General features: G+C 34.6%; 1 protein-coding gene across 6 annotated transcripts in view; it reads right to left on the reverse strand.

Annotated features, from left to right (window-relative positions):
* The window catches only part of WDR41 (WD repeat domain 41), a 188,861-nt gene that overhangs the window by 17,102 nt on the left and 148,931 nt on the right, over positions 1 to 22,828 (reverse strand). For 5 of the 6 annotated variants that reach the window (XM_049649691.1, XM_049649694.1, XM_049649693.1 and 2 more), the window contains 5 exons: positions 17,973 to 18,021; positions 16,403 to 16,534; positions 13,589 to 13,651; positions 8,284 to 8,395; positions 5,486 to 5,548 (listed from right to left, as the gene is read on the reverse strand). In XM_049649691.1, coding sequence (XP_049505648.1) covers positions 5,486 to 5,548; positions 8,284 to 8,395; positions 13,589 to 13,651; positions 16,403 to 16,534; positions 17,973 to 18,021 — 419 coding nt within the window. The remainder of the gene's footprint in view (positions 1 to 5,485; positions 5,549 to 8,283; positions 8,396 to 13,588; positions 13,652 to 16,402; positions 16,535 to 17,972; positions 18,022 to 22,828) is intronic. The other variant, XM_049649692.1, reaches the window with a different exon arrangement.

The raw sequence follows: 22,828 nt of genomic DNA on the forward strand, positions 1-22,828 counted from the left end.
AGAAGCTATTTTTTTTAACTTTTCCTTATATTAGGTGTAAACTATTAAATTATATGTTCTCTGAGAACATGCCTTATAATTTTTCTATGTCAATATTCAATGTGTTGCTTTACTATACTTTTGACTATAAGAGATGTTCAATGTGTTGCTTTACTCACTGTCTGACATTAACAAATAGTTTTATTTAAACTTGTATAAATCCTAACTTTAATCAATACAGAAAACCAAAAATCAAATCAACAGGAGTGATTCTATCAACATTTACTAAATATCTTTTATGTTCCAGCAACTTAGATATTAAATGTGAATAAGGCCCAATCACTGCCCTGAAATGCATTCTAGAGTGGGAGTGAGACTTATAAACAAGCTTATAATCAATGTATTAAGGGCTAGAAATAAGCCAATGTACCAAGTACTATGGATGCTCACAGATTAGGATCACTAATATCTGAGAAGTGGGAAGGTCTCAGAAGTCAGATCCTTTCCAGGTGGTGGCTAATTACTAAAGTCTCTCTTTTTTTTTTTTTTTACATTCCTCTCTGGAAAATGGGTCATACCACATTCCTTTGTATCTCTCTGGATAATATTTTACCAACTGATGAATCTCTAGAAAAAGTTATTTCATCCTGACAGCCGTTCACATTCAAACTGTGGCTGGCAAAAGAAGGTCTTTCATTAAATAAAAGAACTCTTCCTGATACCTGTCAAACTTGTGTAAAAATTCTACTTATAGTTGGAATACTACTAAATGATCTTGAGATTGGGAATGTGGAATAATGGGCAATGTATTATTTAATCAAACTAACAAAAAGTAACCTCAGATACGGACAAAAAAACCTTACAAAGGAGGCTTCCACAAAGAACTACCAAGTACTGGAGATAATGTGAAACTGTTCAGTGAATCCATAAATATGGCCCCAACAGACAAGTATTCATAGGGTCACCTATGTAGTAACTTCAAGGAAATAAAACAAATATAAGTTAGATCCTAAGACAAAAGAGAAGGAGTAGTGAATTCTAAAAAAGGGTTAAGAACAAAGCCTGGTTTTCTGAACCAAGATGAGGTGTCAGAGCTGACAGCCTTGCTGATTAGCCTCACAGTCACATGGGTACTCACAAACTGTATTTCATGGTGAAAGTAGCCCGGCCTCACATAGAAAAAGAGAAATTAGTATGGAACATTTAAAACCAAGGAAATGGGCACAAGCTTGGTCTTGGAAATAGAAAAGACACTCTATTTATGAGAATGAAATGTATTTTTATGTAAGGAAAAATGGCACTATATTTTATAATGAAACTAATAAAATGCAAAACCTTGTTTTTAAGAATACATATTTTTTACAAATTATTTTCTGAATATAACCAATTCTCATTTCTTCTTTTTTTTTTTTACATGATATTCTAACTTCTGTTGAGGCATTAGTAATACTTTTATTACCACATAAATGAATTGACTCAATTACTCATTCATTCAATAAAAATCTCCCATCTTTTAACAGAAAGGTGAATAAAAAGCTCTAGTTGTCAAGGAGCTCACATTCTGCAAGGGAAGGGCAAGGAAAGAACAAATAGCAAAGAGAAGTTTGTTTTTTTTTTTAAGTAGTAAGTGAAATGACACATAAGAGATTATGAGAACACAGAAGAAAAACTTTTAGGAGCAGAGAGGATAGGTAAGCAAGCCTTCAGCCTCAAAAAATGTCATTCTGGAGCTCCTAAAGAGTAAGTAGGAATTAGCAACATCAAAGAGGACAATGAGTAGGGGGCAAAGACCTGATACAGAGTGACTGGAGAAATGAAGGCAAAGAGGTGAGAAACACCTCAGGTTGGAGAACCCAGGGCAATTCAGTTTTGACAAACACGTGATACAAGACTCAGAGGAGAGAGGAGGAAGAGAATAAAGAAGTGGATGTGATCTGCTGAAAAGTCTAGACTTTATCTTACTGGTGGTCTTATATTGGTCCCCCGGAGCAAAGATGTCATTCATGTAAGGCAAAAATGAGAAAAAATACGGGCCACATACATTTTGTACAAAAATATATTCAGTTTAAAGTCCTATTCTTTGCTGAGATCACATTTTTCATACTTTTTTATTAACAAGTAATTTTCAGGGGCGCCTGGGTGGCTCAGTCGGTTAAGCGTCCGACTTCAGCTCAGGTCACGATCTCACGGTCCGTGAGTTCGAGCCCCGTGTCGGGCTCTGGGCTGATGGCTCAGAGCCTGGAGCCTGCTTCCAATTCTGTGTCTCCCTCTCTCTCTGCTCCTCCCCCGTTCATGCTCTGTCTCTCTCTCTCTGTCTCAAAAATAAATAAACGTTAAAAAAAAAAATATTTTTTTAAAAAGTAATTTTTACAAAATGATGATGGTAAATGATAGCTTTTTTTTTTTGTATTTAATGATTTTACTAAGTAAAATACAAATTTGGCAACTCTCAGTTGATCTCCAAAAAGATGAACTATCATACGAGTCAGAAATTTGAGAGCCTAGAAATGACTGCTATAGACAAAGGAAGCAGGGGAGTAGCCTGCCTTTTAGAGAGATCACCCCTAGCACCTCCTGGGAAATGTATCGGAGAAGCCCTAACCTAGAGGAGGAGAAGGCACTGGAGAAGCACTACAGTAGAGGAAGGAAGATAAAGTTCGGAGGTTAGCACAACAGAACAGGCAAGAGGGGAGATGAGAGCCTGAACTGAGCAACAGTAGTGAGACGGAAAGAAGAGAATCAAAGTACTTAAGGCAGGAGTCCTCAAAGTACGGCCTACAGGCCAGCAACCCTAGCACCACCAAAACACCTGTTAGAAATGCAGAAACTCGGACCATACTCCAGACCCACTGATTCAGAAACTCTAGGGGTAAGACCGAGTAATGTGTGTTTTTTAACAAACCATTCAAGTCATTTTAATGCACACTAAAATCTGAGAACCACTGAGTTAGCAGTAAAATCAGCAAAACTCAAAGTGACTGGCTCACTACAAGAGGAGAAAGCCAGGGAAAAGCTAAGCTTCTTTCCAGCTTGATCAAAAACATGAGAAAACTAAGTTTCTGCAAGGAAGAGAAAATAAACTAAGCAAAAATTCTAATACCTTTTGAAACTACTCTATGGAAAAAAAGGGTAATAAGCACAGTGTTTAGAAAATTACTTCTCTGACATGATTACACATGGCAAGGTCAGATGAAGAAAGCGAAACTTGGCTGCAAAGCCATGGAGTCTGCAAACAGCAGTTAATAAATGGTAAACAATTAGCCCATGTCTTACTGGCATTTGCAAATATGCCAACTGACGGTCACAGCAAATCTCATATCTGGCCTATGGAGAAAGTAGCACATGGCACAAAAACAGACACATAGACCAATGGAATAGAATAGAAACCCCAGAACTAGACCCACAAACGTATGGCCGACTAATCTTTGACAAAGCAGAAAAGAACATCCAATGGAAAAAAGACAGTCTCTTTAACAGATGGTGCTGGGAGAAGTGGACAGCAACATGCAGAAGGTTGAAACGAGACCACTTTCTCACACCATTCACAAAAATAAACTCAAAATGGATAAAGGACCTGAATGTGAGACAGGAAACCATCAAAACCTTAGAGGAGAAAGCAGGAAAAGACCTCTCTGACCTCAGCCATAGCAATTTCTTACTTGACACATCCCCAAAGACAAGGGAATTAAAAGCAAAAATGAACTACTGGGACCTTATGAAGATAAAAAGCTTCTGCACAGCAAAGGAAACAACCAACAAAACTAAAAGGCAACCAACGGAATGGGAAAAGATATTTGCAAATGACATATCGGACAAAGGGCTAGTATCCAAAATCTATACAGAGCTCACCAAACTCCACACCCGAAAAACAAATAACCCGGTGAAGAAATGGGCAGAAAACATGAATAGACACTTCTCTAAAGAAGACATCCGGATGGCCAACAGGCACATGAAAAGATGCTCAATGTCGCTCCTCATCAGGGAAATACAAATCAAAACCACACTCAGATATCACCTCACGCCAGTCGGAGTGGCCAAAATGAACAAATCAGGAGACTATAGATGCTGGAGAGGATGTGGAGAAACCGGAACCCTTTTGCACTGTTGGTGGGAATGCAAATTGGTGCAGCCACTCTGGAAAAGTGTGGAGGTTCCTCAGAAAATTAAAAATAGACCTACCCTATGACCCAGCAATAGCACTGCTAGGAATTTACCCAAGGGATACAGGAGTACTGATGCACAGGGGCACTTGTACCCCAATGTTTATAGCAGTACTCTCAACAATAGCCGAATTATGGAAAGAGCCTAAATGTCCATCAACTGATGAATGGATAAAGAAACTGTGGTTTATATACACAATGGAGTACTACGTGGTAATAAGAAAGAATGAAATATGACCCTTTGTAGCAACGTGGATGGAACTGGAGAGTGTGATGCTAAGTGAAATAAGCCATACAGAGAAAGACAGATACCATATGTTTTCACTCTTATGTGGATCCTGAGAAACTTAACAGAAACTCATCGGGGAGGGGAAGAAAAAAAAAAAAAAGAGGTTAGAGTGGGAGAGAGCCAAAGCATAAGAGACTCTTAAAAACTGAGAACAAACTGAGGGTTGATGGGGGGTGGGAGGGAGGGGAGGGTGGGCGATGGGTATTGAGGAGGGCACCTGTTGGGATGAGCACTGGGTGTTGTATGGAAACCAATTTGACAATAAACTTCATACATTGAAAAAAAAAAAAAAAAGAAAGTAGCACAAGCAACATCATATGCTCTCTGGGATACATTACAAAAACTCTTCAAGAAATAAGGAGTCTTGAAGAAGCATGCTTACTCTATCACTTCTCAGCACCCCAATTCTATTCAAAAGGCAGTAGGAACAAGAGACTTTATTTTTTACTATGGGCTCCATGGCAGTAAATGGGTTAGCTAACCATCACCAGCCAAATAGTCTTCAAACAGCAAGTTTATAATCAATTAATAAATTTACAAAATTCCTCTTGCCACCCCCTCTCTCTGCTATCCCACCACTCTGAAGGAAATGGCAGAAACTCTTCCCAAGAAAATGGGACCCACTCTGGCTTCCCGAGCCAAAAACACCACAGTTCCTGCCTTAGTGGCTTCCCACAGTAATCATCCTCCAACCCGTCCAAATCAAGTTTTTAGTTTCCAGAATGCTGATAGTTGCTTTCTGTGGTCAGTATTTTTGCTAAGTGTAGGACTATAGATCAGGAGCAGACAGAACTGTGGAATGTAAACGGCTTTCTCTGGCCTCAGACATATGGGGTTACCATGCCCCACTTGGCTATGTTAGACCAAGCACAGTACAAAAACTGACCTAACGTCTTGAAAATGTCTCAGTCTCCACATCGCTTCCAACAATCGCAGGTCAAGACGTGGGCAGGGGTAGATGTCCCTTAAATAAAAAACTTGTCTTTCTAAAATGTGTATACAAGTCTAGTTTTAAATTTTCTTAAAAAGAAAATAAAAGAAAAAGAGTCATACTCACTCAGTTCTTTGCCAACTGCTGCCACAACACAGTTCTTAGGTATTTCAATCAAAGCACTGATCCCTTCAAAAATATATATGACAAAGGTCAAATTATTTTCTTCAAAGATTATATGAAAAATAAAAACATTTTCAGATTTATGCAAGTTATTTCCCATAAAAGGGTTGTAACAATAAAGCACACACAATATACTACATCATGGTTCCCTGCTCACCTGCACACGGAAAATGAGTCTGTGATAAGTATTAGAGACCTAAAGAAGATGCAGATTTACTAAAGGTAGGATATGCTCTGTTGACACTTTCACTATTATGGTCAACTTTTTTTAACCAGGAATCCCTAAAGATAATCACCATTTAGAAGATGACTAGCTCAAAGAAGATATAAAGAAAATATTATGTGGATGCTTCGATGGCTTGTGGGTTATATTTTTTTTTTATAAGAATGGGGATAATAGCTAGTATGTTTATTCTGAAGCCAATTCAGATTATTAGTCAGTGGGAGCTTGTTATCACAATTATGGCTCCTGAGATGTGTTGATATAATAATGAGAATGGGGGTTTAATTACTATGGGAAGGATATAAACCAACATTTTCTGGGTATGGGCCCAATAGCTTATTTAGCTGACCTTACTGTAGAATATGGCATAATATGGTAGCACGAAGACTTCTAAATTCTTAGGATTAAGTTCGAGTCCTAGAATTCTAGAAATAAGAGGATTTAAACCTCTATTATTTACTCTATCAAAGTAACTCTTTTTTCACACATATTTCTTATGTTTGGGGTGGAATGCTTGCTGTGATGATGGGCAAGGATACACATCATATGCATATGGCTAGAGTGAGGGGTAGGAAATTTTTTCTTGGAAGACCTATGACTTGGTCATATCGGAATCATGGGTAGGATGCTCAAATTCATAGGAAAGTGAATGTTAGGAATAGGGTTTTGACGGTAAAGTTAACAGTACATAGTTCTGGTATATATGGGTTGTGAAATCCTCCAAAGAATAGGATTGTTGTGAGAATATTTAATATGATAATGTTAGCATATTTCGCTAGGAAAAATAGGGCGAAGGGGTCTGCTGCATATTCAACGTTGAATCTGGAAACGAGTTCTGATTCTCCTTCTGTTAGATCGAAAAGATATAAAGATAGAATTCTGAGTATCTTTTTATAGCTGAATCATGAAATGGTTGTAGAGAGACCATAATTTTTAAGCCTTGCTAGCCAAAAATCAAGCAAGCCTCATGAAAGGAGCTTCATGACATAAAGGTCTAACAGCACGGCTAACTCAATGGCATCTGGTAATTTGGAAAACCCAAATCACAAAAGGCTCACCAATAATAACTGATAGCCTTCTCAAAGGTTTCTAACAGAGGGGCGCCTGGGTGGCTCAGTCGGTTAAGCGGCCGACTTCAGCTCAGGTCATGATCTCGCGGTCCGTGAGTTCGAGCCCCGCGTCGGGCTCTGTGCTGACAGCTCGGAGCCTGGAGCCTGTTTCGGATTCTATGTCTCCCTCTCTCTGACCCTCCCCCGTTCATGCTCTGTCTCTCTCTGTCTCAAAAATAAATAAACGTTAAAAAAAATTAAAAAAAAAAAAAAAAGGTTTCTAACAGATTTTCTCAAAGATTTCCACTATCTCTTGAGACACTGATAAATAGGACAATACTATGATTACTTAATAGTTCTCAAAGATAACTTGCAAAAGGGAGACTACAATAACAGGTAATTTCCATTATCAGACAAAATATTCTTGTTAGTCCTTATTTCATTATTTCATAACATAGTTACTAATAATTCATGGAATAAAATTCACAGGTAACCACAGGCTAGTGTAAGAAATAGAAAGGAAAATATACGTGTAAATAAAGAGATATAACTCATGATAACAGGAAACATGAAAATACAATCTAGATACTACCAACATTACTAGTGATCAAACATTGAATTGAAAGGTAAAACTGAAAATCCTAGAAACATAGTGATTTAGTTTTGTTAAGACATCACATTACTTTTCTGATTTAGTATCTTTGTGGAGATAAGTTAGTTCTAATTGTGAACTGTAAATTCAATTCACAGGGCTCCTGCTACCTTTACAGTATCAATATGCTTAATAATATTCTTTCTAGGATGTCAATGGGTTTATTGATTACTTTTAGAAACAAACATAGTTAACAGTATATCACATAACTTCAAGGTTATTCTTTAAATTTTCTCATTTATACTTAAATATTTTTACTCTGAATAATTTTTTATTTTATTGTTTAAGATCCTTGGTATCAGAAGTCAAACTGATTTTCTTTTCTCAAAACCAAAAATATTAACCAAATTCTGAACTTTATTAGTAAGTTTGCACAATGCATGGACTTTCTAGTAAAACCAATTGTAAAATGAGGTCATCCTTTGGAATCTATTCAAAATCCAATGGCCCCACAAATAAAGAAGAAAACTCTATTATAAAGTTGGAAAGGTGTAATTCCATGTATCAATGTGCTCATCTAACTCAGTTTAGGAACGCAGACCAAGAGTATAAATCAAAGTTTTTCTTGACCACTTTTGAGAAATTCTGTTATAAGTGGGTGGGGGAGGCTTCTACCTCCAATTTGGGATAGAAATATATTTTATACAACCATCAAACTGGAGAAATAAGGTTACATGATATATTCAGAACTGAAAAGAAAAACCCCTATATTAATTAATGAATACAGAGGTATTCATAGGAAGTCTCTTCGAAGATTCATTATGTCTTTTAAAGAATATCAATCATGGTTCATAATTACGTTGATTTGATTTCTTACCTGTATCAGAAAGGTGGCTGGTTTTACATAGGAGATCTAATTTTCGGTTCCACACACATAGGTCATTCCCACCAGAGAGCCAAATATCTAGTCTCTGAAGAACAATTAAGCACTGAAAAATTCATTTGAAATATCAGTTTAGAATTTCAAGCATTCATTGGTGGTTTTTAAATATGTCCACAAGTTCTGTGAAACCATTCTCTTGAAAAGGTGGAGTTTAAGTTTCCCACCCTTGAATGTGGACTGTACTAAGTGGCCTCTAATGAAAAGAATATAGCAGAAGAGACGGTGTGTGACTTGCAAGACTAAATCATAAATGACAAGGTGGCTTCCTCCTTGCTCTCTCGAATCACTCTAGGGCAAACACACAAGCAGCCACATGGAGAAAGAGGCACATGCAAAAAAGTAAGACCCTGGACAACAGCCAGCACTAACTTACCAATCATATGAGTCCCCTAGGAACCTCCAACCCCAGTCAAGCCTTCAAATGACAGCAACCTCATAATACATACTGAGCCAGAACTGCTAAGCTGCTCTTTATTCCTGACTACAAACACTGTAAGATAATATTTATTGTTTTAAGCAACTAAGTTTTGAGGTAATTTGTTACTCGGTAATAGATAACACACAAGGCTTAAACTTCCTTTAAAATAAAACTGAATATATGACCTTAGTTTTTATGTAACTCTCAAATCAATACCTCCTAATTCATTTAGGAAAATGAGTATTTCAAGTCTATAGAACTCCTTTACCTTTAACAGTACTTTAAAGTCCACACCTTTAATCATACTCCTCCCACTCAAGACTCTGATTGAATAAAAGGACAAGAGTGAGGGAGAAGAATAAACAAGAAAAGGAAAAGATTCTGATAGTCTTGTCCAAGCTTAGCTTTTAAAACTACTGGAATAAAAAGGGTTGAAAATAAGGCAGTTTCTATTTTAAGAATCCCTACCCTAATTTCTGAATATTTAATGTATCATTATTTTGCTCCCTTTCATTGCTGAATAATATTCCATTGTGTGGATATAGCACATGTGTCCATTTTCAGCTGGAAGACATTTAGGATATTTCCACTTTTGGATTATTATGTACAGTGGTGCCATGAACACTCATCACGTACAAATTTTTGTGTGGACATACATTTTCATTTCTCTTGACAATGAAATAAGAATACCCAGGAGTGAGACTATTGGGCCAAATGATAACTCTTTAAGGCAGCTCTACCATTTTACAATTCCACCAGCAATGTGTGACGGTTCCATTGTCTCCACATCCTTATCAACACGTTACTGCCCTCTAGTGTAAGTGAAATAGTATTATATTATGGTTTTGACTTGCATTTCTCTAATAACTAATGATGTTGAGCTTTTTACATGCTTATTGACCATCTGTATATTTCTTTGGGTAAATGTCTTTCAAATTGTCTACTTTTAACTGGGTTACTTGTGTTTTTATTGTTGAGGGGTTTAAGTTTATTTATTTTGATTGACCACACATGTGCATGAGTTGGGGGGGGGGTGGAGAGGGAGAGAGACAATCCCAAGTAGGCTCTATGCTGTCAACACAGAGCCTGATGTGGGGCTTGATCTCATGAACTGTGAGATCATGACCTGAGCCGAGATAGAGTCAGACTCTTTAAACGATTGAGCCACTCCAGTGCCCCTTTATTGCTGTTTTAAGAGTTCTTTATATATTCAGGATACAAGTTCCTTAGATATATAATTTACAAGTATTTTCTCACACCCTATGTGTTGGGTTGTCTTCTCACCTTCTTGATAGTGTCCTTAAAAGTATAAAGGCTTTTCATTTTGATGAAATCCGATTTATCACTTTTTTTCTTTTGTTACTGTTATTTCTGGTGTCATATTCAAGATCCCTATCCCAAGATCACAAATATTTACTCCCATATTTGTTCCAAGAGTTTTATAGTTTTAGCTCTTAAATTTTGACCTTTGATCCATTTTGAATTTTTATATATGGCATGAAGTAGGGATCCAAATTCATTATTTTGTATAAGGATATCCAGTTGACCCAGAATTATTTGTTGAAGAGACTATTCTTGCTCTTTTTGAAAAGACCTGGCATCCTGGTTGAAAATTAATTAACCACATAAGTGAGGTTTTATATCTGGATTTGGAAATGTATTCCATTCATCTGTATGTCTATCCTTATGCAGAACCACACCGTCTTGATTATTGAACTTTGTAGTAAATTGTGAAATTGGGAAGTTTAACTCTTGTACATTGGCTCTTTATTCTCAAAATTGTTTTAGCTATTTCTGGGGTCCTTTGCACTTCTATACAAATTTGAGGATCCTGGGGCACCAGAGTGGCTAGTTAAGTGTCCAACTCTTGATTTTGGCTCATGTCACAATCTCACAGTTTGTTTGTGGGTTCAAGTCCTGCATCAGATCTGTGCTGACAGCACACAGTCTGCTTGGGATTCTCTCTGCCCCTCCCCTGCTCACACGCTAAATTTCCTCTCTCCCTCTCTCAAGATAAATAAATAAGCATTAAAAATAAAAAGAAATGCTTTGAATTTGAGGACTGGTTTGTCAATTTCTGGGTGCAGGGGTGAGGGTGAGGAGGGGAAGCTTGCTGGGATTTTGATGGAGACTGTGTCCAATCTGCAGGTAATTTTGGGTAGTGCTGCAATCTTAACAATATTCAACTTGATCCATGAATATGGAATGACTTTCATGTCTAGATTTTTAGTTTCTTTCAAAAACTATTTTGTAGTTTTTAATGTACAACTCTGTTTCTTCTTTGTTTCTAAGTATTGTATTCTTTTGGATGCTACTGTAAATTCATTTCATTTTCTTAACTGTTTTTTTTTTTTCATTTTTGGATGTTCATTTTTGGTGTAGAAGAATACAGTTAATTTTTGTATATTGATATCGTATACTGAAACCTTACTAAATCCATTTATTAGCTCCAATAGTTTGGTTATGAATTTAAGATTTAGTATATAGATCATGTCACTTGTGGATATAGTTTTATTTCTTCCTTTCCAATATGGATGCCCATTATTTCTTTTTTATTGCCTATAACACTGAATACCGTCCTTGTTTTATTCCTGATCTCAGGAGGAAAAGTATTCAGTCAGTCTTTCACCATTAATATGATATTAGCTCCAGGGTTTTCATAAATTCCCTTTATTAGACTGAGGAAGTTCTCTATTCTTATTTTGTTGACTACTTTTACCATGAGAGGGTGCTGTCAAATGCTTTCTGTGCATCGATTTAGATGATCGTATGTTTTTTGTCCTTTACTCTTACTGTAGTATGTTATAGTTACTGATTTTTCCGATGTTAAACTGGGATAAGTCTTATCTGGTCATAGTGCAGAATGTTTTTATATGTTGCTGATTTGGATTGCTAGTATTTTGTTAAGGATAATATACTTCTTCTGCTATTTAATATCTTATCAGAATTTTCCAAACTTCTTATGAATTCTCTAAATACCACTTTTAGCATATGTATCTACTATAATTTAACTATTTTCCTGTAAGATATTTAGGATACTGCCAATCATACATTTATGAAATATATTTGCAATATACATTTCTGTTCATAAATCTCTGCCCAAGTTTTTTTTTTTTTTTTCCTTTAAAGAGTTTTCTGTAAGTAGAGTCTCTGGGTCAATTCATGTAATCATTTAAAATTTTCATTAATAATGCCAAACTGTCTGCTAGGAATATCATCAATTTAATAAAAATGCTAATTTCACCACTTCCTTGCTAATACAAACCCTTATAAAAACTACTAGCTCAAAAAATAAATAATAGCATTTCTTATATTTATTAGGGATCTGAATTTCTTTGATAAATTATCTGTTAAAGAATTGAACCACTGAAATGAAGTGAGTGAAATGATACTTTTAAACAATCTCTTATGAGAAACATCACAGCAGGAGTATATACAACTATCTAGCTGACTAGCATTATAGTAAAACCTCTTTAAAAAATAAGTAAGATACTTTTTCATGATCAGTTCCTATAAACAGTTCATGAAACAGTTCACCCAAAGAATTTGTCCAAAATATACCAAAATTTTCTCCAGTTTTCCTGTTCCCTATTCTTTCAACTCATGTATATTCACTTGAAACCTAATAGCCTCAACTAGCAAAAATATTTTTAAGGTATTTTAAAGAAGCATCTTTTCAGATCACATAAAACAGAAATTTTCATCAAATCAATATTTTAATAACTCCCTCAAAGACAATCTATTGTTAAATTGGATACAAGCATTTCTGGGCACTTTCTTCCCCAGAAACCCTACTAAATTGATAATGAAGAATAGCATAGTAGCATGAGATGGCTACCAGAGATGCTGCCTTTTAGGAAAAAAATCAAATACTTTGAACACTGAGACACAACAATTCTTTTTACGTTAAAAAAAAAAAGTGTAAGCTCAAATAAAGAGACAAGGTATCTTTAAAACAAATAAGGTGAGACACCTGGGTGGCTCACTTGGTTAAGCATCCAACTTTTGATTTCAGCTCCGGTCCTGGTCTCATGGGTTAATGAATTCAAGCCCCATATCAGGCTCTGCACTGACAGTGTGGAACCTGCTTGGGATTCTCTCTCCCCCACTCTCTCTGCCCCTCCCTGCTCTCTCTTTCAAAATAAATAAATAAAAGCTTTTAAAAAATAAAACAAGGAAACATCTCATTTTAGAAGACCCTTTCCGCCACATTTGCTGACATTATTGAAAAACAGACACACTTTCTAAGAAGACCTAAGAATTTCTTCTGTAGGAATCCAAATAACCAAGTCTTCTCCAAATTTGTTTGTCCAACATGTGGCAGAGTTCCTATCATGTAATAAGCTCCAATTATTATTTGTTTGTAAAATCAGTGAACCTAATAGTAACAGCCAATTAGCCATATGACAGTTCTTTGGAATTAAGTAATTGATAATGTCTTATCTTCAGGACCTTATAAAAGGCAGAGAATGAAGGACAAATAAATCCATGTTTTTAGTTCAAAGTGTAAAGAAAACAGACTACCTACTGCTATAGTCATTCTACAACTAGTATGTCTTCCTAGAATTACCTACAAAAACATACTAGGTACTAACCTTTTCCTTATCTTGCTATATATTCACCCCTTGATCTAGTTCCAAATTCAAACATTCCAACATTTTATATGCTCCCTCAAAATCTAGTCTTCCAAGAATCAAATGACTATAAGTATGTATAGAAGAAATAATTCTTAAAACCTACAAAAGTAACTTCATCTACTTATTGAAGATTTTTGCTGAGAAAAAAAGATAATTACCATAAAATATCAGCGTAAGATTTTACCTTTACAGTAGACTGGAAGCATGATACTTTCTGAACTTGTCTGCCAGTATCACAATCCCATACCTAAACTTATGTTAAGAAATAATTTCTAAGTAAAACATTAAAATCTAAATTAAGAGATAAGTTTTCTAATAATTAAATCACAAATGTTATACTCTTAGTTAAAAAAATCTTTAAATAAAGTATATTTACCATCTATACTGTTACTAAAATTAATTCATATAATGAATTATCAACTCAGCATATCAAGCTTATAATCTAAAATATGTTTGAGGTAAATTTTACTACCAAACTATCAGAAAATGTCAAGGAATGAATGATCTGAATACTCAATATTTATAGGCATTAAATATTCCAAGTGTTTTCTCCAAAATAGTCCACCATGATTTAATAAATGCTCAACATAAAGTATTTACACTAAAAACAACCAGTTCCATTAATTCTTACTGAAAGCTCCTTCAACATGCATGGCACGTTTACTACTATTATACTGATTGACAAAAGCCAGTAACAGTGTATTACTTGTACACATTCTTAAAATAATTAGAGGACCTTCTATGAGGGTCCAAGGTTAGTTTGACTTAAGAAGTATAACCATTTTCAAATTTTTTATCCCACTTCCTATGGTAACATATACATTCTACACCATGTCTGAGCACATGTTTACATATAGACATTCATGTATATACACACACACAGACACACACACACACACACACACATATACATACACACATATGTGTATGGATAGACTGTTAAGACTATTACCTGACAAAAATTAAAAATTTACCTTCAGCATTTAATGAAGTTTGTTAATAGTGGAGACTCAAGCAGACTGGAACTGGATTTTTTTTTTTTTAATTTTTTTTAACGTTTATTTATTTTTGAGACAGAGAGAGACAGAGCATGAATGGGGGAGGGTCAGAGAGAGGGAGACACAGAATCCGAAACAGGCTCCAGGCTCTGAGCTGTCAGCCCAGAGCCTGACTCTGGGCTCAAACTCACAGACCGTGAGATCATGACCTGAGCCGAAGTTGGACGCTTAACCAGTTGAGCCACCCAGGCGCCCCTGGAACTGGATTTTTAACAAGAAAATTCATTATGTGAAGCAAATGACTCTATACCATTATTTACAAGTAAAGTTCATGCTGATACTGTCTCAGCTACTCATTCCTGTACTATAATAATTCAGTAAGTGCCTCTAAATATTATTACAGTACCTTAGGAATGGTCTAATAAAACCAAAGTATTTTAGGGGTGCCTGGGCACCTCAGTTGGTTAAGCCTCCGACTTCAGCTTAGGTCATGATTTACGGTCTGTGAGTTCAAGGCCCGCACTGGGCTCTGTGCTGACAGCTCAGAGCCTGGAGCCTGCTTCGGATTCTGTGTCTCCCTCTCTCTCTGCCCCCTCCCCCACTCAGGCTCTGTCTCTCTCTCTCTCTCAAATATAAACAAACATGAAAAAAATTTTTTAAACAAAGTATTTTAAATTCTATTTTTGGAGATTATACTGATACTAAAAGCAAAAGCTTTAGTGCCTAAACTAATATTTACCTCAATAGAACGGTATTAATAAAGTTACACTGACCTAAACATACATAGTAATACTGTTTATGCAATATTGTCATCACCACAGAATATAGTTTACCACATGTAAATCGTACCTGGAAGTTTTTTCACCTACTGACAATGTGTCTAGAAATCACTTGAGTTCATTTACAGTGTGTCAAAAAGTTTGTCCTGGTTGTATAGAAGCCCAGGAAACATCTACTCCTTTGGACTTACTCCAAAACTTACTTCACTAATGCTTGAAACTATTTAAAACAGAACTCTCAGATAAGCACAGATGATTTAAAGCGAATCTTTGATACCTTTTTAAAAAAATAAGTAAAGATTAGTTTCCGTAAGTAACTGGCCATTAAGGCTTTCTTAAATCTAATTCCTCATACAAATATTAAAGGCTGAATTTTAAGGAATGTTTAAGGAAAATCTTTTATAAAGGCAGTATTATACAATGGTTGAGAGTTCTGACTCTGCAGTCAGACTGCTTGCTTTCTGCCCTATAATGGCTGTGTGACCTAGGGGCAAGTTACTTAATTACCCTCTCTGTGCCTCTTTTCTTATCTGTAAATGAGAAAATACTTACTATAAGAATTAAATGGACTAATGTATGTAATAGGTAATATGTGTAAAAATATGTGTAATATATGTTAAACAGAACAATGCCTAGCACACATAAGCACTCTATAAAACATTACTGCTGTTATACCTTAAATTTTTACCTAAAAGTATGGAGGGAAGATAATTTACTCTTTTAAAACTGCTTTTAAACACTAAATATTAATATTAACCACTGAGGAGATGGCAATTCACTTTTCTGCCAGACTCAGATGCTCAAAGAGTTCTTACGGGTTGGGGCCATTACATTTCTTTTGCTGTACAATGCCGTATAGAGGAAAATGTGAATTATTCTCCAGTCCAACTCATCTTTGTTTCTCTAAATTGAAAAGCAAATGGAGATAAGTACTTTTAAGCCTAAATTCTCCCAATTTCTCCATTTTATATAACTTGATATAATAGTAACTCTGGAAAGAACTTTAGTCATGCGGTTTCCATCAATAATAAGCCTTTAACCTATATCCAAATACTTTCAGTTGCCTAATACTTTTAAGAAGTGTATTATGAAGGCTAAAGCAAAATCATTTTTTGCTCAAATTAATGTACAGACAAGCCCCAAAAGGCTAAAACTAATAATGTAGGTATTGGTCCGTTGGGTCACTATAGGTATTTTACTCTCTTCCAGATTTAAGGATACAATAACTGTTCTATCAGCAGAGGCTGTCAAGATCAGTTGATTCTTTTCTTCACAAACTTCCAAGGAAGGAAATGTAATAATGGCTGTTATCTTCTGAGTGTGCCCATTAAGTTCCAGAAGTTTTTCTCCTGTCTGAAATACCAATAAAAATTTTAATAGGCTCATATTATATTCATAACTTAAATAATCTTAAATGACAATGTTAAGAAAAATCGCCATATACAAAATACATAATTCCATTTTTAATTACTTAGGTGTTATACTTTAACCTTAAGCAATCAAATAGAATCTAAACAGGTACTGGAAGAGTAGCCATAAATAATCTTAATTATTTGCTAATAGAAAATACTAAATTCTAGCATATTTTATATGAAAATTTAAAAGAATATCTTCCTATATGGTTTTAAGACCTGTGTAAATCAAGTATAAAAATATCAGTAAATGATCAGTAGAAAAAAATAGGGAGTCTGCATTATCCTTAAGTATTTGTTATCTAAGTCTCCACAGTTAAAATGTTGAAGGAAATAAAAGCATGATAACACAATATATACACTATATACATCCAATAATATATCAACTGTTCATAAAGTCAGTCTCCACTCCATCTCTAACACCAACAGCTATTCTTACCCATCCAATGTCTTCATCTATCAGTATCTCACTGATTTTTCCCAAGTAGTAAACATATAAAAATCCTAAGTAAATATAACAAACTGCAAATCGTTCCAAGGTTGCAGTATTTCATGAATGTGGTAAACATAATGCTAAATAATTGCTTTAATCACGGGCAAAACCATTGAAAAATAAGGATCTGACAGAGTCAGACCAGATACCAATCCAAATTAACAGTGAGAAGATAAATGCTTCAAAAGGGAATAATTTGAGCATCAAAGGATCAGGAAGAGAGGTCCTGGAAAAATGTGATGAAGCTTAAATATTTTACACAACAAAAATTAGTCTTTTATTATATTACTATTAAAGTCAAACATGAGAATATTATATTATCATACAATTTTGAAATAAAAATTGTATCTCTCCCAAAAATCAACACTTGATTCATTTTCAGAATCAGTGCATAGTTGTTGATAAGTTTTGTTGAATAAGATTAAAACTTTTGTTTTTGTAATTTGGCATTTGTTTCTCAGGAAAAAAATCTTAATTCAAAACCTTTCTCTATTATGCAATATTGATCCCCATTTTAAATGGATTCATCCTAAGTAGCCTTTTTAAACTATCAATTAGTCGCATTATACTGCTATGCAGGTACATACCTAGATAGTGTTTATGAATGCATCCTCAACTATATAGTCAAATCTTTAAGTTTTGTTTTTTTACGTTAAAGAGAGAGAGAAGGAGGGAGGGAGGGAGGGGTATAGAGAGACGGAGAGAGAGAATCTCAAAGAGGCTCCACACTGTCAGCACAGAGCCCAACACGGGGCTCCATCTCACCAACCATGAGATCATGACCTGAGCCAAAATCAAGAGTCAGACGCTTAACCGACTGAGCCACCCAGGCACCCCTACAGTCATGTCTTTATTACACAATCCACATAGAATTTTTAATACACACCTGGGCATTCCACACAACTACAATTCCATCATCACCAGCAGATGCAAACCTGGGTAGAGAAAAAAAGTGAAAGAAAAATCTCTGGTGACATTTATTTGCTAAAATAACTTACAAATATCAGAATTTATTAATGGTATTTTAACTTACTGATATTAATTCAGGTTAGGTTAAACTAATTCAACAAATACCTAAGGAATATCTTCTGGGTTTTAGGCCAGGTACAAAGATAAATAAAACTGAAGATGCAAAGATAAATAAAACCATTCAGAGTTCCAATGAATCAGCAGCTAGAACTGTAAGAATGAGGGAGGCCTATAACTAATCTTTCAAGTCCTTCCTGGCTTGAATTATATGATTAAACCCTGACTTAAGTGATAGGAAACTAAGCTGAGGAAGAGCTTCACTTGATGGGAAGTGATATTCCAAGAATGTAACGAAGGAGTCACTTTCTCAGATAAGTTCATTATTTCTATTATTTTCTCTGCTAAGATGTTTTAATTAGTTTCCTATTTAAAGCAAAGATCTCTCCTTTGCTCCTCTTGGCTCTTGGTCTTTCCGTGTAAATACCATGTTTTTAATTTAGAAGCTTTGAGGTTTTTTGAAGGTTTTTATTTTGTTTTTCAGTGAAAATGCTTGAAATGGAAAGAAGTAAAGCAAAGTTTGCTTGCTGGCATGAAAAAAAGAGCTGTGATGAACCTGGTTATAGCTTCTTTCTCCTCTTTACTTCCCATTCACTATATATAAAGGAACAATTATCTATACTTTGTAGAGTAGAAGTTATCCATGATAAAAACACTGTCAAGAAAAGTAATTTGTTATATAGGATTACTCATCATAGTGACTGCATTATAATAAAATCAAGAAAGCACTGTTCTCAAGCAATGTCCCAACACAATGGTTTACAGCAATCACACTGTAAGCATGTCAAGTAATGTTATTAATAATGTATGTAAGTTTGTAAATGATTCTTTAATAAATCAAAATTGATCCAAAGTTGTTCACATAATATCATTTTCATTCACTTGTATTCAAGGTTTGCTTGAATACGAGAGAGAAGTGGTATTATAGAAAGCCAGCTAAGAACTGTGTATAACTGGCCCCTTATAGTTAACAACCATTAATAAATGATAATCCATTAGCAGCTATGGCATTTAGAAAACATGTTCTTCCTTGCAAAACTGTTAGTGTGTTTCATAAAATCTGGGTATGCCTTGAATGCTTCATTGAAGTAAACATTGTTAGGCACAGATGTCTATTGTTGGTGAACTGACACACTACGACACAAAAATTATTTTGTTCCTGAGATTATCTGTTCCAATGAATTTTACCACTATATGAGATCCATAAAATTTCACTACTTCAGTCATATAACAATTTCCTTAACATTCCAAACTGAGCTTCAAGTTCTAATTTCTCATATTCAGTTTCAAAGTCCCATAAGTAACTGCTATCTTCACTGGCTCTGACAATTCCCACACTCAGCACTCATTTCAAAATCCTTCAACTATATCTCCTACTACAGGAGCTAAGAGATTATTCAGGAGATGGGAAATTGGTCAAATACATTCTTACCAAAGTCTATTAATAATTTGTTTAATACAGAACTACGTTATCTTTTTAACTGAAAGGACCTTCAAAACTTCCTAGGTAACCAGTGAGAAATCACCTGCAGAGTTATTTTTAAATCCATGCCTAACATTTATTCTTATTTCAAAACGAAATATATAAAAGATCTGGAGATTTAAAAGAAAACAAAACAATCATTTTTAAATTAAAAATACAATTTCTTGTTTAATAACATACATTTTTCTGAATCAGAATAGTAAACAATGCATGAGTACCAAAAATAGTTGCTGGACGTCAATCTTTAATAGCTTATGTTTCTAGGCTTATTGATTTCTTTTTATTTGTATAGTGATGGTGGGGAGGCAGGACTCAAGGTCTTAAGTTTTCTTTGGTATAAAACATCAATTTCTATTGATTCTCGAAACTCTTATAATTGCTTTTCTCCTTTCTAGAAGACTGCAGGTTTAAAATACATACTTTTTCTAACCCTGATTTTTAACTTCTCATTATTGTTTTATCGTGTCTGAATCTCATGAGTTCACAATGAGAGATGATTGAATGGTTGAGAGTTTAGAAATGATAGAGCATTTCACCTCAAACTTTAATTCAATCAGTAGTGAACAAAAGTTAAATCTAAACAATGCTCAATAGTAATGCATGAAATCACAGCCAATTTTTTATTGCTCAGAGGTCAATTACCTAGTTGGTGGATTATTCAGGCCTTTCAATTTTCTTATATATTCTATTGCTGCCTTTTTCTTTTTTCTTTTTTTTTTTTTGGTGCCATTTCAGTATTTATTATTACCTCCTCTAAAGAAAAAACATGAAGCTTAAAAATACAAATCAATATCACTTTCCTACATATTAGTATCTCCCATAAAATAACAAAGGGTTGGGAGATCATTCACAAATTATAATTAGCCATGCTATTAGGATGGATAATTGAAAACTAGCTACACTTCATCAGTTTATCTTAAAGTAAATCAGTTTATCCTAATCAGTCAAGTACATACTTCAGCCATCTGCAAACCATAAATGAAAATTCAACCCAAGAATTCCTAATAGTAAGATACGTTATAATTGGTAAACAGAAATAATCAACTATAAAAAAGGACTAATTAAAATGCCAATAAGGTTTAAATTATTCAATAGAAGGAAGAATTATGGCTATATTGCATTAAAATTATAATAACAATTTTTAAAACATTCTAAATTAATAGAATCCAAAATTCACATCTGAAGATAAGGTTTTAAGAGAAATGCTTCTTTACTGATGGCACAAAATGTATTTAGTAGATTCATGCTAGGTGATGAAAATATCAAGATCAATTACATGTGGTTCTTGTTTCAAGATCTTAAAATTCAGTGATTGTTTAGAAATGTACTGTATTTCATCAAATCTAAGATATCAATTATAAGACATTCTATTATTTTATGGATTATTAAGATAAAAATACTGCCAATTATAACTGAAAGACACCATCAGATATATACTGTTTCCAAATTTCAGAGAGGTTAAAATAGGAAAAAAATAGTCTTCTTAGAATCAACATAATAATTGCCATATTTATTAATGTTTATAATGTGGCACTTTCTAGTCCAACAAAACTCTGATTATATCCAACAGGTTTAAAGCACTAAAGAAATGTTTTTTCAATGAATGAGCAAACATTTAAGTGTTGCAAGGGCTCTGTAAAATAGATAATCATTCAGTTTATTAACATAACCTCACTTTTTTTCTTTTATCATTGTTAATATATTTACTGTCACAACAAAAAGTAAAATTAAAAAAATTTAAAATCCAGCATCCCACTCCACACATGAAATTCCTTTCATTTTTTTCATGTCCCTGTCCCATATTTATGTATAATCTTCAACATGAAACCACATCTTTAAAAATACTCAGACTATACAATTAAATGACTAAGTAAAAAACTATATGCATGAAAAGAAGCTTAACAAGGTGAAGCATGATTTAAAGAAGACCTATAAAAAAACTTTTAGAATGTCCCATCTTTTCCTCCCCTAATCATGAGAACTAAATTTACCATAAGAGTTGATGATTCACTCATTCAAGAAATATTTATTAAACACTATATATTAAGCATTAAATTTAATTATATTTGATAATACATATTTGATATTGAAAGTAAAGATTAAAAGGACAGTTCTTACCCTTGAAGAACTCAGTCTACATTACTAAGTAATGCTACAGGGTCCACATCATGACTCCATTGAGAATTCTCATTTATATTCAATTTAATTTATAGAAATCATTCCTTATAGTTTTTTAAATTTTTTTTAACATTTATTTATTTTTGAGACAGAGAGAGAGCATGAACAGGGGAGGGTCAGAGAGAGAGGGAGACACAGAATCTGAAACAGGCTTCAGGCTCTGAGCTGTCAGCACAGAGCCCGATGCGGGGCTCGAACTCACGGGCAGTGAGACCATGATCTGAGCCGAAGTCGGCCACTTAACCGACTAAGCCACCCAGGCGCCCCGAAATCATTCCTTTTAAAGGAAGGTGTTTAACTTTCCCTTTGAACATCTCAGAGAAAGTGCTCTCATTCTTGCCAACTGTGAACTGAAATGTACAGCAAAGCTTCACAAAGATTTGTATAAAATATTTTCACAACAATTCCTATGGCTATTACCTAAGTGCTTATTTAATAGTTCTTATTCATTTGAATTTATTTCAATTAAGTCAAAGGTGGCTACAGATACCAATATAACCTTAGAGGATATAATGAAAAGTACAGTCCACAAACCTGCACATAAACTTTCCTGTATTCAATATCTACATAATCATAAAGCACTTGAAAAATAAAAACAGAATATTATGGCAATACAGAAAATACTTATAGTTAACTAACTTCCCACATAATCCACAAATCTAATACATGATGCAACTAAAGTAGTACACATTTTTTATAATAAAATACAGTTGAAAAATGGTACTACAATACCAAAACCACACACAATTGAAAATATACAAAAATTTCATTTAAAATAGATTTTTACTGGGGGGCCTGGGTGGCTCAGTCGGTTGAGTGACCAACTTTGGCTCAGGTCATGATCTCACAGTTTGAAAGTTCGAGCCCCACATTGGGCTCTATGCTAACAGCTCTGAACCTGGAACCTGCTTCGGATTCTCTGTCTCCCTCTCTCTCTGCCCCTCCCCACCTCATGCTCTGTCTCTGTCTCAGAAATAAACATACATACATACATATACATACATAAATAAAATAGATTTTTACTGGGGCTCCTGGGTGGCTCAGTCATTTAAGCG

This window comes from Panthera uncia (assembly GCF_023721935.1).
Source record: "Panthera uncia isolate 11264 chromosome A1 unlocalized genomic scaffold, Puncia_PCG_1.0 HiC_scaffold_17, whole genome shotgun sequence".
Taxonomy (NCBI): domain Eukaryota; kingdom Metazoa; phylum Chordata; class Mammalia; order Carnivora; family Felidae; genus Panthera; species Panthera uncia.